At 39.7% G+C, this 24,162-nt stretch overlaps 1 protein-coding gene, 1 non-coding gene and 1 pseudogene across 6 annotated transcripts in view; 2 read left to right on the top strand and 1 right to left on the bottom strand.

The window, feature by feature from the left end:
• SAP130 (Sin3A associated protein 130) overlaps nucleotides 1-24,162 on the top strand; it is an 85,328-nt gene that overhangs the window by 44,936 nt on the left and 16,230 nt on the right. For all 5 annotated transcript variants that reach the window (XM_046018312.1, XM_046018309.1, XM_046018310.1 and 2 more), the window contains exons 15-16: nucleotides 6,759-6,863; nucleotides 21,060-21,418. In XM_046018312.1, the coding sequence (XP_045874268.1) occupies nucleotides 6,759-6,863; nucleotides 21,060-21,418 (464 nt within the window). The remainder of the gene's footprint in view (nucleotides 1-6,758; nucleotides 6,864-21,059; nucleotides 21,419-24,162) is intronic.
• LOC123951306 lies at nucleotides 10,665-10,797 on the top strand (annotated as a pseudogene).
• On the bottom strand, nucleotides 12,684-12,839 carry LOC123951276. Its single transcript, XR_006820420.1, has one exon. It is a non-coding gene; the product is annotated as a small nucleolar RNA SNORA62/SNORA6 family (small nucleolar RNA).

Raw genomic sequence — 24,162 nt, 5'->3', positions numbered from 1 at the left:
GGTTCCCTGCTAAGCAGAGAGCCCAATGCAGGGCTCGATCCCATGACCCTGGGATCATGACCTGAGCCGAAGGCAGAGGCTTTAACCCACTGAGCCACCCAGGTGCCCCAGGCCAGGAGTATTTTACCAGAAACATATTTGCAGAGTACTGAGACTTCAGTCCATGTCTCCCTTTCAGCTGGTGGGACCCTGGCAATTGAATGTTACAAGCAAAAAGTGATATGAGGACTCCACTTTCTTTCTGAGATTGTCCAGCCCAGGTGGAGAGATGCAAAGATACCAACACTAAGGATTTTGTAAGCTGAGGAATCAGATCACTCTACAGTGAATCTTAAAGTAGGCAACATACGGGGCACCTGAGTAGCTCAGTCAGTTAAGCATCCGACTCTTGATTTCAGCTCAGGCCATGATCTCAGGATTGTGAGATTGACACAATGAGCTCCATGCTGGGCCTGAAGCCTGCTTAAAATACTTTCTTCTCCCTCTGTCCCTCCCCACTCCTCTCTCCCTCTTTCACTCCCTCCTTTAAAAAAAAAAAAAGTTAGCAAGTTCTTCCTCAAGTTCAGAGGTTCCGACCAAGTGTTAGTTCCCCAGTCCTCATCATGAACATGCAACTAAGTATAACCAGGTATATGAGGGCCTTCTGACCATGCAAAATACAAACTATGAGACATACTTAAAAACGTAGCCTGAAAGATACAGGAGCTAAACAATGAGAATAAAACTAAAAACTGAAAGCGAAAGCAAATAAAGACCAAAACTATGAATGCTGCCTTCAAAGGACAAAAAAAGATGTATTCATGAAACAGGAAGGCCGTACTATACAAAAGGAACATTTGGAGGACAAAAGAGAATGTCCTGAAGTTTAAACTACAAGAGCAGAAATGGAACTCGGTAGAAGAGTTGGAAAATACAGTTGAGGAAATCTCTCAAAAGTAGAGTAAAAAACAAAAAGATAGGAAACAGAAAAGACAAGATAATTAAAAGAATCAGTTCAAGAAATCCTGACCGCTTCCAAGTAATGGAGTTTCAGCAAGAGATCAGACGAAAGGAAGGAGATCACTTAAACGTAATTCGTAGAAAATGTCCACACCTGAAGGGCATGAGTTTCCTGATTTAAAGAACCACGAAATACCAGCCCGGTAGATGCTGTAGAAACAGATAAACCAACAGCAAGATAAACATCTTGAAATTTCACAACGCTGGAGATGAAAAAACCTTCCCCCCTCTCATACACTTCATCACCTCCCTACAACCCTTTTGCCCCGGTAATTGGCTCGGTCATCATCAGAATTCCTTGTATCCTTCCTCTTTGAGTGTGCCTGCCATCTTTCTTTTTTTTTTTTTTTGGTGATGCATAATGTATTTAGGTGATACATAATTCTTTTAATGTATTTATAAAAATTTTCTAGAAAAATGGAATATTACACATGATTTTAACAGCTTTTTCTTCAAAGTAGACATCTTTTCATATCACTGCATATACGTTATTCTTTCTAAAGGCCACATAATATTTAAGTATAACAGACTATGATATATGTATGTAATCACTGCCTTACTGATAAACCATTTGGATTGGTTTCCATTTTTCACTCTTACAAACACTGCTAAGACAGACGTTATCCTCCAACAGTCCTTGTGGACTCATGGTAGCTTTTAAGATAATTTCAAGAAGAGGAAACTCTGGATCAAGGGGTGTGTACATTGTTAGTTTTGACAGATATTGCTGAAGTGCCTTCCAAAACAAACCATGAATTAACACCCCCATCATATACACAAGTTCCCTATTTCCCTCAACCCCAGTCCTTGTTTTGATTCCTCTCTGTAGTCTGCATTTCTGTAGGAACACATTCACTTCTTTTTCCAAGAAGAGCCTTGTAGAGAATCTGCCTATTTCTCGCTGCTCATTTTTGTGCGGCTTTGAAGGGCTTGAAGTCACTGAGTTAGAGTCTGGCTGCTACCTCCTCTGTGGGGCACACTGCTCTCATTTGCCACAGACTCTAACTAACCCCTGTGTGCCTGCCTGCCTTTAGCTAGAACCTGGTTTTCTCATGGGATCTTGGCTCCTGCACTCTCTCCAAAGTAGTAGCTGTCTCTCCTCCCATCCTTCTGTCACTGAGCCTGGAGGTGGGGTTGATGTCCCCTATGTGCCTCAGTGCCACTTTCAGGCCATCCCTCTTGGAAAGCACAGTCTGTATTCAGATGTCATAAAATTTGCAGGTGAAAAAGTACTTTCACATATCCAAGTTATTCCAGGCACACGGCAACATTTTCTATAACTGAATCGGATATCAGTTTTAAGTTAAAATTATTTAAATGAACTACCGTTCAAAATTTTGCTCCTACTTGCACTTTCCACCAGTCGGTTGCTTAGTAGCCCTGTATGGCTAGAGGCTGCCTTGCTGGTCAGGACAGCTCAAGAGGCTTAATCAGATTCCATTTGATTTGGGGTTATGTTTGTATGTCCTTCAGAACGTCCATAATGTCTGACTCTTGTTCTTTGTAAAATGATTTCCCAGCTCTCTGGCTGCTCAGTTGTTTGAATGCTTCCCTGTCCACCCCCCTCTATCAGCAGCACACACCCATAAGCACAAGAGTTCCCTGAGCTCTTCTTCTGTCCTTCGGTGTCCCCCAGCCCACCTTCCGTCTTCCCACCTCCTGGGCAGTGGCACGCAGTGGTCCTACCGGGGAACCTTCCATCCATTGATGCTATCACCTTTGCATTCTCCTCACTGCTTTTCATGGCCTTTCTCTGCTCTCCCTGACTTGGTTTCTGTGGTGCATTACAATCACTTCCTTGCCTACAGCCCCCACTTCCTTACCCCACCCTCTTCACTTTGTCAGAACCAGAGTGAAATCCAACTTTCTGCCAAATTTGTGCAGCAGACTGTGGTGGGGTAAACAACCATGTTGACTGGCCCTGCTTAACCTCACAAACCTCGACTAGGATCTTACAAGAGACCCAACACAAAATGCTTCCTAAGCCATTTTCCTGGATAGCTGTTCTACCTCTGCTCCTCTCAGAACTTCTACACCTCATCCATGTTCACTACCAGTTCATGAACTTGTTCCCTACTTTTTGAGAAAAAGGAAAATACCCAAAAGAGAACTTCCACCAACTCTAATTCCGGCATCTCCTTACCTGTCTGATCTGTATCCCATGCTCTACTCATCTGTTACTGTGGATGGACTCAGTGCTTTGCTGACCTCAGCCTCTCTAGCCTGATCTCAGCCTTTCTAACCTGCTGAGAACAGTGCTGTAGTGCTTCTCCCTCTCTCCTTAATCAGCGTTATCTCCCTAGTGTACCATTCACTAGAAAGTGTAAACATGCCATCATTTCTTCCATCTTAAAATACTTTGTTAAGCCACCTTGCTCTACTATCTATCCCATTTTTTTGCTCCTGTTTTCAAAAAAAAATAAAGGAGTTTTATGTATTTGCTAACTCCAGTTTTTCTTCCAGTTTCTTTCTCAGCATTTATACTAAGGCATGAAAAACTGCAAAGATAATGCATGTATGGTTTAATTGGGTGTTTTGGGGGGGTTTTGGTGGTTTTTTTTTTTAAGATTTTATTTCTTTATTTGACAGAGAGATTACAAGTAGGCAGAGAGAGAGGGGGAAATAGGCTCCCCACCAAGCAGAGAGCTCTGTGTGGGCTCAGTCCCAGAAGCCTGAGACGATGACCCGAGCCGAAGGCAGAGGCTTTAACCCACTTAGCCACCCAGGTGCCACTACAGTTTAATTACTTAGCACAAGTGAACACCACATGCAACCACTATCTAGGTCAAGAAAAGCATAACCAACACTCTCTCCAAAGGCAGCTAACCAGTTTTTCTTTTGACCCTGTTGATTGGCTTTGTCTCTTTTTGAACTTCTGCTGAATCATTATTACATGTTTTTTGTGTGAGTCCACTTTTCTTCCCTTGATTTGATGATATTCATTGTCCTTATTGCATGTGATTGTAATTTTCTTATTGCTATATGAAATGCCATTGTATAATGATAGCGCGATTTATCCATAGGTCTTTGGGCAGTTTCCAGTTTTGGAGCCATGTTATCCTGAATGTTTCAGCGTATGACCTTTGATACATAGGTCAATGCATACCTAGGAGCTGATTTGCTGAGCTGTAAGATGTACTTAATGTTCAGCTCTGGTAGACACTGGCAACAGTGTTTCCAAGTGTTTATATCCCTGTATACTCTAAGCAACAGGTGGGGATCATTGCATTCATAATCACTAACACTTGTTGACATTCTTTAAGTTTAGTTATTCCATGGATATGTAGTGGTGTATCTCATTCAATTTAATTACTTTCTTTGCTTTTGGGGGTTTAGTGGAGTTGGTCTTGTTTATTTTTTACCTTTTTTTATGGAAAACTTGGAACATAATAAAGTTTTAAACATACGAATGTATACCCATCATTCATTTCAGTTATCAGTTGATCAGCTCACTGACAGTTCTGTTTAATCTACTTGCCTACCCATCCCCTTCTACCATATTATTTTGAAGCAAATCCCAGAGAGCACATCATTAATTCGTATATTTTTCAGCATGTGGTCTGTTGAGGTACTAACTAAAAAAATATATAATCTTGTAATATCATTAAATATCTAGTCATTGTTCAGATTTCCCGTGGTCTCAAATGTCATGGATTTTTTGTTTTATTTGAATTCGGTATTCTCATAAGGTACCCACACTGTGATAAGTTGATATGTCTCCTAAGACTCTTTTATAGGTTTCCTTCATCTCTTTTCCCTTGAGATTTACTTGTTGAAGAAACTTGGTCTTCTGTCCTGTAGACTTTTCTCTGTCACTACCTGGATTTTTTTTAACTGTATCCACATTGTATTAGTTTCCTAAAGGTGCCATAACAAATTGCCACAAATCTGGTGGCTTAAAACAACAGAGATTTATTCTCATGGGGGTGCCTAGTTGACTGAGTCGGTAGAGCATGTGACTCTTGATCTCAAGGTTGTGAGTCCGGGCCCCATGTTAGGTATAGAAATTGCTTAAATTTTTTTTTTTTAAGATTTCATTTATTTATTTGACACAGAGAGAGACAACGAGAGTGGGAACACAAGCAGGGGAAGTGGGAGAGGGAGAAGCAGGCTTCCCACCTAGCAGGGAGTCCGATATGGGGCTCGATCCCAGGAGCCTGGGATCATGACCTGAGCCGAAGGCAGATGCGTAACGACTGAGCCACCCAGGTGCCCCTGCTTAAAGATAAAATCTTTTTAAAAGAAGAAATCATTCTCAAAGTTATGATGGCTAGAAGTCTGAAATCAAGATGTCAACAGAGTTGGTTCCTTCTGAATGCACCCAGCGAGGATCCATTCCATGCCTCCTTCCTCACTTCTGGTGGCTCTTGGCAAACCTTTGGCTTGTGGACACATCACTCCAATCTCTGCTTCCATACTCACATGGTCTTCTCTGTATCCTTGTGTCTCAAATCTCCCTCTCCTTTCTGTGAAAAGGATATCAGGAATTGGATTTAAGGCCTATCCTAAAGCTAGAAGGATCTTTCTTACTTTGAGTCTCTACCTTAATTATATTTACAAAGGCCCTATTTTTTACATTAACAGGTACAGGGATTAGGACTTGGATACCTTTTTAGGGACCACAATTCAACCCACTACTCCCTTAGGGTAGTTTTGCTGTTCTTGTCTCCTCCACACATTTTCTCTTGTTACTTGAATCTAACGCTTTATCAGATCCATAGATCTTTTTTTTCTTTTGACAAGCCACTTTATAAATTAAAATGATGTTTGGTGGTCACTCTTTTTTAGGCTAACTTACTATCGAGGTTAGGCTTTGCAAAATTCTGGTTCTAGCCATTTTCTCTCAACCCACTCTTGTCTAGCATTTGCTCCCACCACTCTGCCAGAACTAAGCATGTCACAGTTACTCACCACTTTTCTCGTTTGACTTCCAGGATCTTTCTCAGGTCAATATAAATGCATAGACATAATAATAATTGTGAACACGTAATATAGATTTCAAGTTTGATAACAAGTAGAAAGGAGATGTGGCATACTAGAAGCATCAACTAAAAGAGTCAGAGTGGTTTCTTCCTGGAGAGAGATTGACAAGAAATAGGGAGGGATGGGGTGGGGACCTGCTGTATTTTGTTAAAAGCTCTTTAATGCAGGGGCGCCTGGGTGGCTCAGTGGGTTAAAGCCTCTGCCTTCGGCTCAGGTCATGATCCCGGGGTCCTGGGATCGAGCCCCGCATCGGGCTCTCTGCTCTGCAGGGAGCCTGCTTCCTCCTCTCTCTCTGCCTGCCTCTCTGTCTAGTTGTGATTTCTCTCTGTCAAATAAATAAAATATAAAAAAAAAAAAAAAAGCTCTTTAATGCAAATGTGGCTTTTTCAATAACGTTACTTTGATAAAATTTTTAAATCCACTTAAAAATGGGTCAGCCAATAAGTGACTCTTAATCTCACAAAACAAACTGAGGGTTGCTGGGGGGGAGGCGGGGTTGGGAGAGGGGGAGGGGGGTAATGGACATTGGGGAGGGTATGTGCTATGGTGAGTGCTGTGAAGTGTGTAAACCTGGCGATTCACAGACCTGTACCCCTGGGGATAAAAATACATTATATGTTTATAAAAAAATAAGAAATAAGTAAAAAAAATTTTTTAAAAATGGGTCAGCCAATATAGTGCTTTTATTTCACCATAGGTATGCCTAGCAACTGTGTACTTCTTATCCTTTAATGCCCTTGGACTGTTGTTTTCTGGGTTTGTCTGGTCTCTTTCAGAATGGCAGTTCGGAAAACCCTCATTCCTCCTCAGCCTCCTGAAGTGGCTAGCCCTCGAGTGGAGAGTTCTATGCGGAGTGCATCCGGGTCACCTAGGCCTGCGGGGTGAGCACATAAATGTCATCACTCTTGCTTCCAACTGCACTAATTGGAAAAGAAAAAGTCTAACACATGTGACAAATTTTACATAATTTGCCTATCTACATCTTTTTACATCCACTTTCTAGCTGTGTGACCAGGGCACATTGCCCAGCCTCTATATTATTTATAAAATAGCCATACTTATAACATCTGCTTCCTAGAATTTTTATGTATTTAAATGAAATGATACATTCAGAGCATTAAGGACAGAGTCTGCCCCACAGTTACCCCTAGTTTTTATTGCTATGAAAAATGACATCATGGGGCTCCTGGGTAGCTCAGTTGGTTAAGCCACCAACTCTTGGTTTTGGCTCAGGTTGTGACCTCAGGGTCGTGAGAACGGGCCCTGCACTGGACTCAGCACTCTGCATGGAGTCTCCTTGAGATTTCTTTCCCTCTCTGCTCTTCCCGCTCATGCTCACTCGCTCTCTCTCTCTCTCAAATAAATAAAATCTTTTAAAAAAAAAAGTCATCATGACAGTAGTTAATATATGCTGTTTTCTTTCTTTTTAATTTCACAAATAATAATATTTTAGGAAAGAGAGAGACAATATAAAAATATTTAAGGTATAAAGGGGAAATCTTTATCCTGCTCTCCATCTACCTTGCTAGTCCCACTAGCCAGAATCCTATTGATTGATAACAGTTTTGTTAAGTATTTTTCCATATCTTTCTTTATGTATACATGTAGATTGAGTCTTTAAAACAGCATCTTGCTGATTAGATTGGTCTACATCTTGCAATTTTTACTAATATCAGTAATAGCTAGCAATGGTGATATATTTATCTACTTTATCATAAAACTTCATTCAAGAAAAAATTGTGATTGCCTTGTGTGTGCCAGGTGATGTTTTAGAATCTGGGAATACAGAAGAGTGATGAAGACAGTGTCCATTCTCCTTAAGCTTACTTTCTAGTAGGTGTAGAGAAATAAATAGAAGAAAAAGAAGGCAGTGTGAAAGGAATATAAGGCAATAGGAGGAAGAGGTGATACCATCCAGAAAGCCTTCTCTGAGCAGAGGTTTAAGAGCTCGAAGAAACAGCCGCATGCTTCCTCATGTCCAACTGCATCAGGCCAAGGAAAGAGCAGGGGCCAAGAATTTGATGTAGGAGGATATGCAGTCATTACTTTGCACATTAGTGCAGAAGAGTAAAAATAACCATGCAAGGGGAAGCTGTGAAAATGATCTTAATTTTAGGGGGTGGGGGTTGTGCTTATTTTGTTACCTTTAAAACATTATGAAAATACTCAAAACTCTCTTAATCATCTTAAACGTCTCTTGCCATATATAGGGAGGTGGGAAAAGTAGTAAAACTAATATTTATTTGGTACACTGTAATTTAAACATGAGAAACACTGAGAATGAAAGTATTTCTTTCTAAAACCTAATCAAGGGACGCCTGGGTGGCTCAGTAGGTTAACCACTGCTTTCGGCTCAGGTCATGATCCTAGGTCCTGGGATCGAGTCCTGCATCGGGCTCCTTGTTTGGCGGGGAGCCCGCTTCTCTCTCTGCTTCTGCCTGCCACTCTTCCTGCTTGTGAGCACATACTGTCTCTCTCTTTCTGACAAATAAAATCTTTTAAAAAAAATAAAAATAAAAACTAATCAAGTGTAGTTGGAACAGTATTCGCTGCCTTCACATTGTACAACTCGATGATGAAGAGCACAACAGTCCTTCCATGCGTTGGTGAATTGTCGTGTGCCTTTCTAAGTTTAGATCTGCTTCTGACGTGTTATCCTTTGTCTTTTCAATGGTGGCAGATTATCTCCAAGAGTTCCTTTAATGCAAAACTTTTTGCTAGCATCACTTCTAAGGACATCTTCCTTTTCATCAAAAGGTGCCCTGGGGCACCTGGGTGGCTCAGTGGGTTAAAGCCTCTGCCTTGACTCAAGTCATGATCCCAGGGTCCTGGGATCCAGCCCCGCATCAGGCTCTCTGCTCAGCAGGGAGCCTGCTCCCCCCCCCACTTGTGATCTCTGTCAAATAAATAAATCTTTAAAAAAAAAAAAAACCCTCTGCCCTAACTAATGCGTGGAATCTGGGGGCACATTTCACGCAGCATCTTTTAACTGTGCAAGAGCTAAACATTAATTCATCAAAGTTAATTTATTAACTTTTGAAATAAACCAGACTTTATTGGTCAGAAAAGCATTTGTTGTTACTGTTGTTGTTTTTCATTCTTGTAAGTGGCCATTTCCTTTCAGTGTGGCAGCTAACTTTAACACTAGGGCCTAAATGACTGGGATTTATTTATTTATTCACTCATTCATTCATTCATTTAATAGTCATAAATCCAAAGTAGAAGTAAATACTGCATTTCTCCTTAGTGGCCTTCAGTTCCTAGTGCAATTTTAACTAAAAGATGTTATGAGCTGACTTTACCATCATTCTTTTAGTATTCACTGGATTCTCTCTACATGGTCCATACCATATCTTCATACAAGCCTAGGGCTCATCGTATCTTCGCTGTTGCCCATTCCAAGTCTTTTAATCACATCGAGTTTTACTTCCAGATTACTGTTTTTTCCTATGTTTTTGTTGGCCAGTTCTCACTCGCTTTCTGTCATCCATCATTGTAAAATTTCACCTGGGTTTATCCCTGCAAAACAAGAGACAGCACAGTTTCACATTTTGCCATCTGCATAAACTGAATAACAGATGTGCAATGACCACTCACAGACATACTTCAAAGGAAGTGATGTGATTGGTCATTGTGGGCTGAGGAGCTAGCAGCAAAGCTTGCATAAAGTTTCATAAACTTTATGTAAGTACTCACAGTTAAAATATACAGTACAGATAGGACTGTCTGTATGTTAGGAACACAGAGGAGCAGCAAAAGAAACCAGCCTAGAACAAGGAGAGTTGCATAACGTGGTTCGGAGATATAACTAAGGGCCAGATGATGGTAAGGCTTTGTAGGCCATTCAGAATCCTTTGGATTTTATTCTGGGTGAGGTTGAGAGTCATCAGAGGGTTAAGCCATAGGAATGATATGATTTGACTTATTTTCAAAAGGATTACTCTGGCTACCATGCTGGAAATAAACAGCAAAAAAACAAAAGTGGAAGCAGGAAGACCAAGTGAGAGATAATCGAACCTTAGACTATCATAGAGGCTTGGACCAGAATGGAGGTAGTAAAAGTCGTAAAAAGAGTTCAGATTCTGGATATGTATTGAAGGTACAGTTGACAGAATTTTCTGAGAGAAAGAAGGGAAGGAAGCCAGTGATAGTTAGGAGGTTTTGCATGAACAACTGTAGATAGGAATTACCCTTTCTCAAGTAAGGAATCCTATGGGAGTAACAAGGGGGGGAAATCTAAGTGTTTAGTTTTAATTATTTTACTTTCAAGATCTCCAAGTGGTTAGGCACAGCCAAGTAAAGATGTCAAATGTATAGCTGCCTAAAAAATTCCAAAGTAGATCCATTTCTAGTATTGAAGATCGATTTCTATGCTGGGGATTAAGTTTTGGGAATTAAAAGCAGATATATGTTTTTTAACACCATGAGAGTGGAAGAAAGTCCATTGATAGTATAAAGAGAGAGTAGAGGTGGTACCAAGACCATGCCTTAGGATATATCATCTTAGGAGATCAGGAAAATGAAAACTAGAAAAGGAGACTCTATTCCTATACTATGTGATATTCCCAGAAGAGTTGGTGCCATAATTAGTTCTCCATTAATGAACACTTAAGTTACTTCCATTTATCACTGTAATAAGCAAATAATGCAGTGGATCTTTTTATTTATCATTGAGCCCCTTTATCGCTTCTCGGCCTTTTGGCTAAGATCAAGTGTAGTATGTGTTCTTATCAGTTTAATATCATTGAGCCCCTTAGCAAACATTTCTCTGGAATATATTTCTGGGTCAAATTACATGTAGAGTTTAAATTCTTTTTTTTTTTTTTTAATTTTATTTATTTATTTGACAGAGCACAAGTAGGCAGAGGGGTAGGGGGAAACAGGCTCCCCACTGAGCAGAGAGCCTGTTGCAGGGCTCCATCCTAGGACCCGAGACCATGACCTGAGCCAAAGGCAGAGGCTTAACCCACTGAACCACCCAGGCGCCCCAAGAGTTTAAATTCTGATTTCCATTCACTGTACCTGTTTATAGCCTCATGAAATATGTTCCCATTTTTTCCACATTGCTGCCAACAGTAGACACTAAATTTCACAGATTTAATACATTACCTTTCAGTGTTAAAAGTGTTGTTTTTTTGTTTTTTGGGGTTTTTTTTTTTGAAGTAGCACTAGAGTTACTTTTAAAGTGCTAGAAAAAAAATAGAGGTCCTGAAGGTGAAGAGCACTCTGTGAAGTACAACATTATATTCCTTTTAAGCAGCAATATGTGCAGAAACTTGGGTGAAGAGGGCCTATTTGCAGAGGTTTTCCTGAACTGAGTATGGTTCCAACGTAGGTTGTGGAGGTAGGGCCCTGGCCTTACTTGCAGTTGGTAGTCTGTTTTTGTGGCATCTGAAAGAAGAGAGCATTTGGACTGAAAAATAACTAGCTGAAATCAGAGCAGTCTCCTCACACTCCCACGCCCAAGTGAAAGGAATCTCAAGTAAATTGCTGTTTTTAGGAATAGCCCAACTCATTCACTGATGAGTAATAAAAGGATATTCATGTGAAAATAACTAAAATTAAAAAGTAAAGAAAGAACAACAAAATATACTCATTTGTTCAGTAAGAACACTTACCAAAAAAGCAGGACAGATGAAACTTATTTTTAAAATCTTAACTATGAATTTAAATTACTTAATGAAGTCAACACCACCTCAGTGAAGGGAAGGAAAACACACAAAGATGAAATGCAGACTCCCAAGACTAAAAGACAGGACATTAAGGGGTGACACCTGAAGGGACAGAACACAGTAAAGACCTGGAGAAAGAAAAAAAAAAGACGAGAAGAAACCATAGAATGAAGGTAAAATTAAAATAGAAAACCATGTAGACATAGAGGATAGAAATGGAAAAAGTGAGCAAAATTTTAAAAAGAAGCAAAGATAAAACAACCGTATAGAACATACTATGATACGAGTAAGATCTAACATGTCAACATCCCAGAAAGGAATATGTGATTTAAAATTGAGGATACATTAGTATTATCATTAATGTATTTTTAAGTGGTACACAAAATTTGGCATATATTTACTGGCAGCTTAGATTCAGTGAAATACTGAAGTTGAGTGGTACTGTTTAGAGATAGTGGTGGGGGTGGTTAAGGGAGAGAGGAAGACTTCTCAGTATATCTTTTGAAACATGAATATATTACCAATTCAAAGCCAAAAGATTACGAAAAATTAAAATATTATAAAACAGAAAATAGATTAAGAAAGTAAATCCAGAAACTGTTTAAATAAATTTAAAAATTGAATTTTAAACGAAGTCATAATACTGCAGTATGCTTAGCTGTTTTCTGTCAGTCACTAATTCATCTTCAGACTCTCCACCAAACCTAAAGAAAACCTCCAGATGCAAGTAGGTCTGTCAGATCTCTCGGTTCCATTTTTTTTCTTGATTATATTCCTCCCTCCTTGAATCCTTGCTTCTGCCTACTCCAGTCTGCACTGGTTGCTCTCTGGACTTGGTGCCCAGTTATTATCCAGTTATTATTTGTCCATCATGCTCTGAATTCCCTTCAGCTCTTCTGTGGTGCCTGTAAACTTCCTTTTCCTTGGCTTACTCTGATTTGTTAGAGCATCTCTTTGGTGGCAGAGAAGGAATACATAAGATGTCGGGGTTTTTTGCATATCAGAAAATGGCTTTATTCTGCCCTCTTTACTTGTAGCAAGAATTCCTGTCAAACTCCACTCATTGAGCTAGAGACCCTTGCGGTGTTAGTAGCTAAGACTTGCCTCTCATATAGCACACTACCTACACTTGTGAGTTCATTGATCAGCCAGCAGCCTTAACTCCATATTCAAACACTGTGCAGTGCACTTGCTCTTAAGTCTACATTCTCTCGATTGGTGAGATTGAGTAAATTCTATTGATTTGTCCTCAACACTACTGATTCTATCTCCACTCTACTACTGACAATATCCAGTAAGTTTATTTGGTCAATTGTATTTTTTAGTTCTATAATTAACATTTGGTTCTTTTTATAACTTTGATTTCTTTGCTGAGATTTTTCTATTTTTTTCATCTATTTCAAGTGAATCTGTCATTGCTTGTTGAAACACTTTTAAGAAATCTGTGTCCTTACCTCATCATAGCGTCATCATTCATTTCCTATTCAAATTGTGATTTTCCTGGCTCTATTTAGATGAGTGGTTTTCTGTTTGGACCTGAACGTTTATGGTCTTATAAGACCCTGGAATTTATTTATAGCCTAATGTTTTAGCAGTTATCCTCTCAGACAACCCCAGTTAAGGAAGGCAAAATGTTGTCTCCTTACTGACAAGTGGCAGACTGAAGTCCAGGTTCCTTGCTTGGCCTCTTTTTGATACCTCTTCAGTGGTGAGATGGTAGAGAGAAAATTGAGGTGCCTCATTATAGCCTAGCAAGTGTAGAAGTCTGGGGGTCTCCATAGTATTTTCAAGAGAGAATAGAGATGAGACCGCAGTTGTTTCTGTGTTTCACTGGGGTGGATATGTTACTGTCTAAAAGTTTCCCATCTTGCTGAGCTGCTCCTATCTTGGCTCTTTGAGCAGACTTTTCTTAGGACTTCTGTCTTTGCCCTTTGACATTTCTGTTTTGAGATTCTCTAGAACCCAGTCTGGAACAAATGAGGCAAAAAGGAAGTTCACTGCTGTGTCATTCTTTTGGTCCTGAGGTCCCTAGCCAGTCTGTCTTCATCTTTCAACAGCTGTTCTGTTTGTCTTGTATGTAATACTCATGATTTTCAGCAATAGTTAGCAGGAAGAACAAGAAAAAGTAGGTCTACGCTATCCTTCCATAAACAAAATTCCTACCTGCGCTCTTAAATAATACCATGGCTGGGAAAAGTTGAAACTGAAAATCTCTTTTTCAGGGCACCTGGGTGACTCAGTCCATTAAAGGTCCAATGCTTGAGTTCGACTGAGGTCAGGTTCTCAGGGTCATGAGATCGAGCCCCACATTGGGCTCACTGCAGAGTCTGCTTCAGATTCTCTCTCTCTTCCTCTCCTTCTGTCCCTTCCCTGCTCATGCTCCCTTGCTCACTTGCTCAAAATTAATGAGTTAATTTTTAAACATCTCTTTTTCTTTGTAGGTGATATCTTCAACTATCTTAAAGCATTCTCTTTTGAAGTTCTTTTTTTTTATTTAAAGAACATTTTAGTATTTATTGCAGTATATATAACATTCTCCTTCAGCTTTTCTAAGATATTACTTGACACAGGAAGCAACTACTAAGAAACTTAGGTGTATGGATTCTTTTGAAGTTCTTAATATAAAAATCTGTGAAGGTACAGCAAAGTAGAGAAAATAGTGTTATTCAACTGTTTAGTTTTTAATATTTTGCCATATGTCACCTTTTTTGGCATAATTAACTTACAGAATTTTACTTTTAAATACCTTCTTGTGCATTTTGACAGTTTAATTATGATGTGTTCTAGGTGTGGTTTCTTTTTTTTAAGATTTTATTTATTTATTTGACAGAGAGAGATCATAAGTAGACAGAGAGGCGGGCGGGGGGGTGGGTAAGGGTGGGGAGCAGGCTCCCCACTGAGCAGACAGTGCGACTCAGGGCTTGACCCTGAAATCATGACCTGAGCCAAAGGCAGAGGCTCAACCCAGTGAGCTACCCAGGCGCCCCTAGGTGTGGTTTCTTCCAGTTTTTCCTACTTGAGTTGGTTGAACTTTTAGATAAATACTGAAGTTTTTCATCAAATTTAGGGAATTTTGGCCACTATTTCTTCTCTTTCTGCCTGTCTCTCTCCTTTGCTTCTGGGACTACCGTTATGTGTATGTTGATACACTTACTGCTGTCCCAAAGATTTTTTTTTTTTTTAAGATTTTATTTATTTATTTGACAGAGAGAGATCACAAGAGGGCAGAGAGGTAGGCAGGGTGTGGGGGGGGGGGGTGGCAGGCAGGGTGCGGGGGGGGGGTGGGAAGCAGGTTCCCTGCTGAGCAGAGAGCCCGATGTGGGGCTCGATCCCGGGACCCTGAGATCATGACCTGAGCCTAAGGCAGAAGCTTAACCCACTGAGCCACCCAGGCGCCCTGTCCCAAAGATCTTTGAGGCTCTCTTTATTTTTCCTCCTGTACACTACCCTACCCCCGCTTTTTTTTGTTTTTTTAGTTTCTAAGACTGGATAATCTCAATTGACCTATCTTTGAGTTTACTGATTCCTTCTAATGGCTGCTGAAATGTGCTTTTTTTTAAAACTGCCATATTTTTTCCAAGTAATCTCTGGACCCAACATGGGACTCAAAACACCCCAAGATCAAGAGTTTCGTGCTCTACCAACCAAGGTAGCCAGGTGCTCCTAAAATATACTTTTGAGTCCTGTTAATGTTTTTTTTTTTTTCCTTTCAGCTCTTAATTTTCAACTGCAGAATTCCTTTTTGATCTTTTTTGTTAATAATTTCTGTCTCTTTTATTAATCTGTTTGCTGAGACATCATTTTTATGTTCTTCTTTAGCTATGATCTCCTTTAGTTCTTTGAACATACTTATAATGGCTAACTTAAATTCTTTGACTTGTAAGTCTAACATCTCTGCATCCTCAGTGACAGTGTGTACTTTTTTTTAGTGCTTACTTTTTTTCCCGTGTTTGAACAATGCATTCTTGTTTCTTTACATACCTAGGAATTATTCTTGAAAACTGGCATTCTAAATAGTATAATGTGGCAGCTCTGAAAATCAGATTACCACCCCTCCCCAGGGTTTGTTGTTGATGCTTTTTGTAGTTGTGGGGTTTTTTTACGGACTTTTATAAAATAAGTCTTTTTTTTTTTTTTTTTTTTTTTTTTTTTTGACAGGGAGAGAAATCACAAGTAGAAGTAGGCAGACAGGCAGGCAGATAGGAGAGGGAGAAGCAGGCTCCCTGCTGAGCAGAGTCCAATATGGGACTCAATCCCAGGACCCAGGTATCATGATCTGAGCTGAAGACAGAGGCTTAACCCACTGAGCCACCCAGACGCCCCATAAAATAAGTCTTTAAATTCAATATCTTTGTCTTGCTTGACCACTGAATTCTCTAATCCTTTAGCTTTTGTAGTTGGCTAATGACTGAACAGATTTCCTTGAATGTCTAGAACCAGTAAGTCTCCCATATTTGCCAAGGGCCTCTGTGTATGTGTGTGTCTTGGGATGGCCCATCAACACTGAAGTAGGCAGTTTTACATCTCTGTGTTACTTTTTTTCTTCTTCCTTGCACAGAGCCTTACACTCAGCCAGAGCTACGAATTTGGGTACCTCTCAGCTCTCTCCTGGACATAACTGCAGTCCAGGGTATACACATAATCCTACATATGTGTGTTGCTTCCTAAATTGCCAGAAATACATTGGAGCTTTTCAAAGTGCCTGGAGACATTTTATTCTCCAGTTTTCCTTTTAAAGATTTTTGGGTAGCTTATTGTTTGTCCTACCTGTTACCATTCTGTCAGTCAGTTGAGAAACTGATCATTTACGTCTAATTTTTACCCACAAACTCTGTAAAGAAAAAGCTGTTTACACTGGACTGGCCAGCTCAAATAAGACAGTCCAGGAAATGGGAACAACCAGACAGGTTATATAATGACAGTTCTCGGTAAAGAGGGTATGAAGGGGCTCTCAGCTCTCTGGTAGCTGCCAGGCTGCTGGTTTTCACTGTGAGCGTGGACTGTTGGTTTTCATGCCTGCCCTGGTGGTAGAAATGAAAGAACAGAAATATGGCAAGTTAAACACCTCAGAGTTTACTGGTCTTACAGAATTCAGCCAGTTTTCTTAATTTTGCCAGATTATTAATTTACAGAGTTCTGAAAACATTGTATCTGGCATTTTTGTCAGTTTTTTGTTGCTTTTATGAAAGAGAATTTTCAGAGATTGTTACTGCCACATTTTTGCTGATGTTTCTGGTTGTTTTATCTTTTAATTCTCTTTAATTAACAGAATAATCCTAACCTGTACCCAACCCCTATTTACTTATTTTGAAATAATTTAAAACTCACAGAAGTTACAAAAATAGTACAGAAAGTTCCCATGTACCCTTTACCCAGCTTCCCCCAATGATTACATCTTACATAACCCTTGCACTTTTTCAAAATGAAGAAATTGGCGGGGTGCCTGGGTGGCTCAGTTGGTTAAGCATCTGCCTTCAGCTCAGGTCATGATCTCAGGGTCCTGGGATTGAGCCCCAACTGGGCTGCCTACTCAGAGGGGAGTGTGCTTCTCCCTCCTTCTCTACCGCCCCCCAGCTTGTATGTGTACGCTCACCCAGAGGCTCTCTTATGAATAATTAAAATTATTATAAAGAAAAAATTGGCATTAGTACAATGCTCTTGACTGACTATAAATTTTATTAAAATGCCACCAGTTTTTTTTCCTTTGGTGTATACTACTTTGAAATTTCACCCATGAATAGATTTATATAACCATTATCATAAAGTGTGAATGTGTTTTATCATCACAAAGACATTCCCTTATTTACAATCATAACCTTTCCCTAAACCTAACACCTTGCCGCTTAGCTGTGCCACCCCTAGAATTTTGTCATTTTGAGAATTTTTTCTAACTGGAATCTCATAAGTTACTTACATTATTTATATAATTATATATTTGTAATTATATAAATACTATTTCTCATACAGTAACCTAATGATGCTGGCTTATTTTCATCCAACTTTTGAGATCCATCCAAATTATAGTGTATATCAGTAGTTTGTTCTTTTTAGAGCGGGTAATGATACATAATATGGATGCTCCAGAATTGTTTAGCCATTTGTTTATTCAAGTTCATGGGAGTTGTTTCTGGTTGGGGGTTATTAAAAATAAAGCTGCTGCGAATAGTCATATACAATTTGCTTTTTTTTTAAACTTTATTTTATTTTGTCAGTGTTCCAAGATTTATTGTTTATGCATCACACCCAGTGCTCCATACAATATGTGCCTTCCTTAATACCCACCACCAGGCTCACCTAACCCCCCTCCCCTCCAAAACCCTCAGTTTCTTTCTCAGAGTCCACAGTCTCTCATGGTTCGTCTCCCTGTAGTCATGTACAATTTTCTTGAGAGACATACATTTTCATTTCTGTGGGATAAAAATCCCAGGACTGCAGTTGCTAAGTTACATATATTTTTCATTTTATAAGAAACTTCTGAACCATTTTTGCAGAAGTGGCTGTACCATTTTAAATTCTTTTCTGCAGCATGTGAGACCCTTTTATTCTAAAATCTTGCTAAACTCATTTATTAGTGCTAGGAGTTTCTTGGTAGATCAAGTTGCTCCACATCCTTTCCTGTGCTTTCTTTTTTTAAAGATTTTATTTATTTGTCAGAGAGAGAGAGAGGAGTGAGAGTGAGCACAAGCAGACAGAGTGGCAAGCAGAGGCAGAGGGAGAAGCAGGCTCCCCGCCGAGCAAGGAGCCCAATGTGGGACTCGATCCCAGGACCCTGAGATCATGACCTGAGCTGAAGGCAGATGCTTAACCAACTGAGCCACCCAGGTGTCCCTTTCCTCTGCTTTCTAATATAAAGTTTTTAAGTTTTCTTTTCACCAGGGATGCCTGGGTGGCTCAGTCAGTTAAGCCGCTGCCTTCGGCTCCCGTCCTGATCCCAGGGTCCTGGGGTTGAGTCCCAGATCGGGCTCCTTGCTCAGCAGGGAGCCTCCTTCTCTCTCTGCCTCTGCCTACCACTCTGCCTGCTTATGCTCCTTCTCTCTCTATGACAAATAAATAAATAAAATCTTTTTTAAAAAATAATTAAAAAAATAAATCTTCTTTTCACCATTCCTATAGGTGTATGGTGGCAAATCATGGAGGCTTTAATTTGCAAGACTCTAATGGCTAATGGTACTTACTGACTGTCTTTTCATGTGCCTCTTTGGCTCCTGGATATTTCTTTAATGAAGTGTCTGTTCATTATTCATATGTCTTGCCCTTTTTCTGATGAGATTATATGTTTTCTAGTATTGAGTTTACAGAGTTCTTTATATATTGTGAATATCATTCTTTTATCATAGTGTATGTTTTGGTTTGTATGTTTGTCTTAAACATTTAAGTATACATTTCATTGGTGTTAAGCACATTCTCACTACTATACAACCATCCCCAGATCTTTTTGGTCCTCCAGAACTGTAATTCTACCCATTATTCAACCATTCCCATTTTCCCTACCCCCAGCCCCTGGGAGCTACTATTCTACTTTCTTTTTCAACGAATTTGGCTGCTCTGGGTACCTCGTATAAATAGAACTAACATATATGTGTTTCACAGATTTTTTTTTTTCAGTCTGTGCCTTGTCTTTTCAATCTCTTGAAATGATCTCTAGCAAAGCAAAAGTTTTTAAATTGATAAAACCCAATTTATCATTTTTTTTCCTTTTCGATGGTGCTTTTGGTATCATATCTAAGATCTCTTTACCTAGTCCTAGGGGTTTTTTGTATTTTTTATAAAACTAGAGTTTTACATTTTACACTCAGATTTATATCGCTTCTCGGCCTTTTGGCTAAGATCAAGTGTACACTTAGATTTATGCCCCATGTTGAATTCATTTTTGTGTATGGTGTGAGGTTTGGTTTAATGTTGAATTTTTTGCCTGTGGAAATCCAGTTGTTTTTGGCTTTGAATTTTTGAGGGGTACTGTTTTGTATTATTTTTCCTATTCTGAATTTTTAGGATTAGTACTATAAGTAGGTAAGCCTTTACAGCTATTAAATGAAATATTTTACTGGGGTATCTGGCTTGCTCAGTCAGTAGAACATGTGACTCTTGATCTCAGGGTCATGAGTTCAAGCCCCACATTTGGTATAGAGACTACTTAAAATTTTTAAAAAAAAATTTTTTTTTTAATTTATTTATTTGAGGACTTGCCTAGGTGGCTCAGTTGGTTGGGCAGCTACCTTCAGCTCAGGTCATGATCTCAGGATCCTGGGATGAAGTCCCACGGCAGGCTCCCTGCTTAGTGGGGAGTCTGCTTCTCCCTCTGCCCTGTCCCCAACTCGTGCAGTTGTGCATGCTTTCTCTCTCTCTCTCAATAAATTAATAAAATCTTTTTTAAAAAAGATTTATTTATTAAAGAGAAAGTGTGTGTCCGCATGTTGGCAGGGGTGCAAGGTGGGGCAGAGGGAGAGAATCTTGAAGCAGACTCCCCACTGAGCTCGGGGCTTGATCTCACAACCCATGAGATAATGACCTGAGCCAGAACCAAGAGTTGGACGCATAGCCAACTGAACCACCCAGGCGCCACAAAAAATAAAACTTTTTAAAACATATATATATATATTTTACTTTAAAGAAATGTTTAATAAGAATTTATAATGACATGAGTGAATACTTCTGATAAAACTGAAGAAAAAGAAAAGGAATTATAGTTCTAAACATTAAATTTGTAGCTACTTTAGATCCCTAGAGTATTCTGGTAAAGTATACTGGAAAATTATAAGAGTGATGACTCTGGGTAGAGGGCTGGGTGTGTCAAGTGGAAAAAGATTATTTTCAATTTATTTTCTTTTGGATCTTTGCCATACATGTGAGTTTCCTCTTCTATGAGAAATAAATTTTACAAGAGTAAACTACATAGTGTAGGGGCGCCTGAGTGGCTCAGTGGGTTAAAGCCTCTGCCTTTGGCTCAGGTCATGATCCCAGGGCCCTGGGATCAAGCCCCGCATCGGGCTCTCTGCTCCACAGGGAACCTGCTTCAAAAAAAAAAACAAAAACTACATAGTGTAAGTACAATTGTGATTTTAAAAAACAAGAAATTTCCTAAGACAACATATACATTAAGGTATTCTGGGAGAAAAAAAGATACTACCATAGTGAAAATTGGTTACCTTTTGATGACGTGCCTTTGAATGATTTTAATAAAATGTTATTTTCTAAGTTAATTTTATTACTGCTTATAAAATTTGGTGGGGTGGCACAAGGAAGGGTTATTTTTAAAACTTTAATTTCCTTTAAAGCTTACCTCAAATTTCAACTTCTAGAATCAAATAATAGAGTTCAAGTTGTACTACACATTGTATAAAAAGATCTGGACAAACACCCACCCTCAGAGATGTTTGCTACATTATCTTTGCTTTTGTGTTTCAGTGCCAAACCTAAGTCAGAGATCCACGTATCAATGGCCACTCCAGTTACTGTGTCCATGGAGACTGTGTCAAGTCAAAATAATGACCAGCCCACCATTGCAGTCCCTCCCACAACTCAGCAGCCTCCACCAACCATCCCAACCATGATTGCAGCCGCAAGCCCCCCATCACAGCCAGCTGTCGCCCTCTCAACAATTCCCGGAGCGGTCCCCGTGACTCCCCCCGTCACTACCATTGCGGCTGCCCCTCCGCCTTCAGCTGCTGTAGCTGGCAATCTCTCCTCTGTGTTGGGCCCTCCAGTACCTGAGATAAAAGTTAAAGAGGAAGTGGAACCAATGGACATCATGAGGCCAGTCTCTGGTAGGTTCATTCATGGAGTTCTCTCCATTGGCATATGCTGCTTGCTCTTTTTCTGACTCTCCTTTGAGGGCCAGATTCTTGCGTGACCCTCAGTTATGAAGACTGACACATTGGTGCTCATTGTAAATTTGCATGTCATTCATTTTAAGAAGGGGACTGCTAGGCTCCTTTTGAAATTAAAACCATTTTTGCTGCCCTTTTAGCATCAATTTTATTTCTTACCAAAATCATAAAAAAGATTAACATTTCCCCAAGAATATCCTTAAATAAACTTACGTGGTTATATTGTTTTCTATTTCTCATTTTGGTTTTTGAGTCTTCTTTTTTTCTTAGTTAATGTAGTTAAAGCATTGCCTGTTTTGTTTTGGAAAAACAGGTCTTTACTTTCAGTGTTATGTTACTGTTTATACTGGTCTCTATTTCTGATTTTTCATTATTATTTCCTTCCTCTACTAAATTTCAATTAAGTTTCTTGTCTTCCTAGTTCCTTGTGGTATAATGTTGTTTATTTGAACTTTTTTCCTTATTTTAAGCATTCATAGTGTAAAAGAAAAAAATTTTAAAAAGGGTCAAAATAAGATCATAGCAGGGCATCTGGGTGGCTCAGTCTTAAGTGTGTGCTTTCAGCTCAGGTCGTGATCCCGGGGTCCTGGGATCAAGACCCGCATTGGGCTTCTTGCTCAGCAGGAAGCCTGCTTCTCCCTCTCCCACTCCCCCTGTTTACATTGCTTCTCTCACTGTGTCTCTCTCGGTTAAATAAATAAGTAAAATGTTTAAAAAAAAAAAAAGATCATAGCTAAGTGCTAACTATTTATGATTTATTCCCTGTCAATTTGTGTTGCCCTGTTACACAGTGAAGCAAGATTGTGTTGTCAAAAATAGTCTCTTAAAAAACTTACATGTGATTAGTAAAATCGTAAAACTCCTCACTGCTTTCTTTCCCTCCTCTCCTGGACTCTAAACTTCCAGTGTGTGAAATGCAGGTCACTTTGGAGGTTTTCTTTTTGTTTGTTTATATGTTAGTAATCTGTTGAGGAACGTTGCTTCCCCTGACTACAAAAATAGCATTTAATGTACAGAATTTATGAAGTACAGATGAAGCCGAAATGGAAGGCAAGTCATTCTCTCTAATTAGCCAGCAGTGCCCTCTTACCATTTCTGCATAAATGCCTCTATCCCCCATGCTGTTTTGTTCAGTAAATAGTGTGGTTGTGCTGTGTTTGCAGTTGTTAAACCTGCTGTTTGTTTTCATTTATTATGCCATGAAATATTCTTCTATCTTACCTATGTTTTAGCCTCAGCACTTCATTGAAAGACACCATGGGTAACCCAGGAGGGGAAATGAAATGTTTCCAATTTTACTGTTCTCTCTTGGTTTTGGGGTTTTTTTTAAGATTTTATTTATTTATTTGACAGACAGAGATCACAAGTAGGCAGAGAGGCAGGCAGAGATAGAGAGAGGAGGAAGCAGGCTCTCCACTGAGCAGAGAGCCCGATGTGGGGCTCGATCCCAGGACCCTGGGAACATGACCTGAGCCGAAGGCAGAGGCTTTAACCCACCGAGCCACCGAGGCACCCCGTGTTCTCTCTTGGTTTTAATAGTTCCTCTTAACCTGTCTATGCTAGGAAACTCTCAATAATCACACCTTAAACTGTAGGGCTCCGCACCGGGTTCCGATGATAATAGCCTTATACAAAATGACGATAATAGCCTTATACAAAACAAGTACATCTCCATCATCTTGGAGCTTCCATTTTAGCAGGGGAGAGAAACCTCAAATATAGCAGTGAGAAAATATAGGTATACCTCAGGGAGATTGTGGATTCATTTCCGGATCACCACAGTAAAGCAAGTCAGATGAATTTGTTGATGTCCCAGTACATAAAGAAGTTACATATACATAATACTTTAGTCCATTAAGTATACAACAGTATTATGTCTTTAAAAACAATGTACATACTTTACGGAGAAAAGTTTATTGCAAAAAAATGCTAACCGTCATCTGAGCTTTCAGTGAGTCATAATCACTGATGACAGCCACAATAACAAATACAGCCATAATGAAGAAGTGTGAAATATTGAAAGAATTACCAAAATGTGATACAGATATGAAGTGAGCAAATGCTATTGGGAAAATGGTGCTGACAGACTTGTTTAAGACAGGGTGGCTATGGGGCACCTGGGTGGCTCAGTGGTTTAAGCCACTGCATTCGGCTCAGGTCATGATCTCAGGGTCCTGGGATCAAGCCCCACATCGGGCTCTCTACTCAGCAGGGAGCCTGCTTCCCTCTCACTCTCTCTGCCTGCCTCTCTGCCTATTTGTGATCTCTCTCTGTCAAATAAATAAATAAAATCTTAAAAAAAAAAAAAAGGACAGGGTGGCTACAACCCTCCAGTTTTTGAAAAATGCAGTATCTGTGAGGTGCAATGAAGCAAAGCACAGTCAAGTGAGGTATGGCTCTGTAAGGGAAAGTTAGGAGCTTTAAACGGAGGGCCTCACTGAGGAAGTGATCTTTGAATAGAGACATTAAAAAGATGAAGTGCTTGTCATTAGGATAGCTGGAACAAGAAATTCCAGGCCTCAGTTATGAATAATTCTAGTATGCTCAGAATAACAAAGACAGGTCAGGTAGACAGCCCAGGGATAGTATGTGGACTTCATAAAATCATTAGGGATCCAAGCTTCTACCACCCCTAGTTTGACCCTTAACGCTTTTGATTCAGGATAGCTGCTAGAACTCTA

This window comes from Meles meles, chromosome 9 (genome assembly GCF_922984935.1).
Source record: "Meles meles chromosome 9, mMelMel3.1 paternal haplotype, whole genome shotgun sequence".
Taxonomy (NCBI): domain Eukaryota; kingdom Metazoa; phylum Chordata; class Mammalia; order Carnivora; family Mustelidae; genus Meles; species Meles meles.
This window is presented reverse-complemented; position numbering and strand designations above follow the sequence as displayed.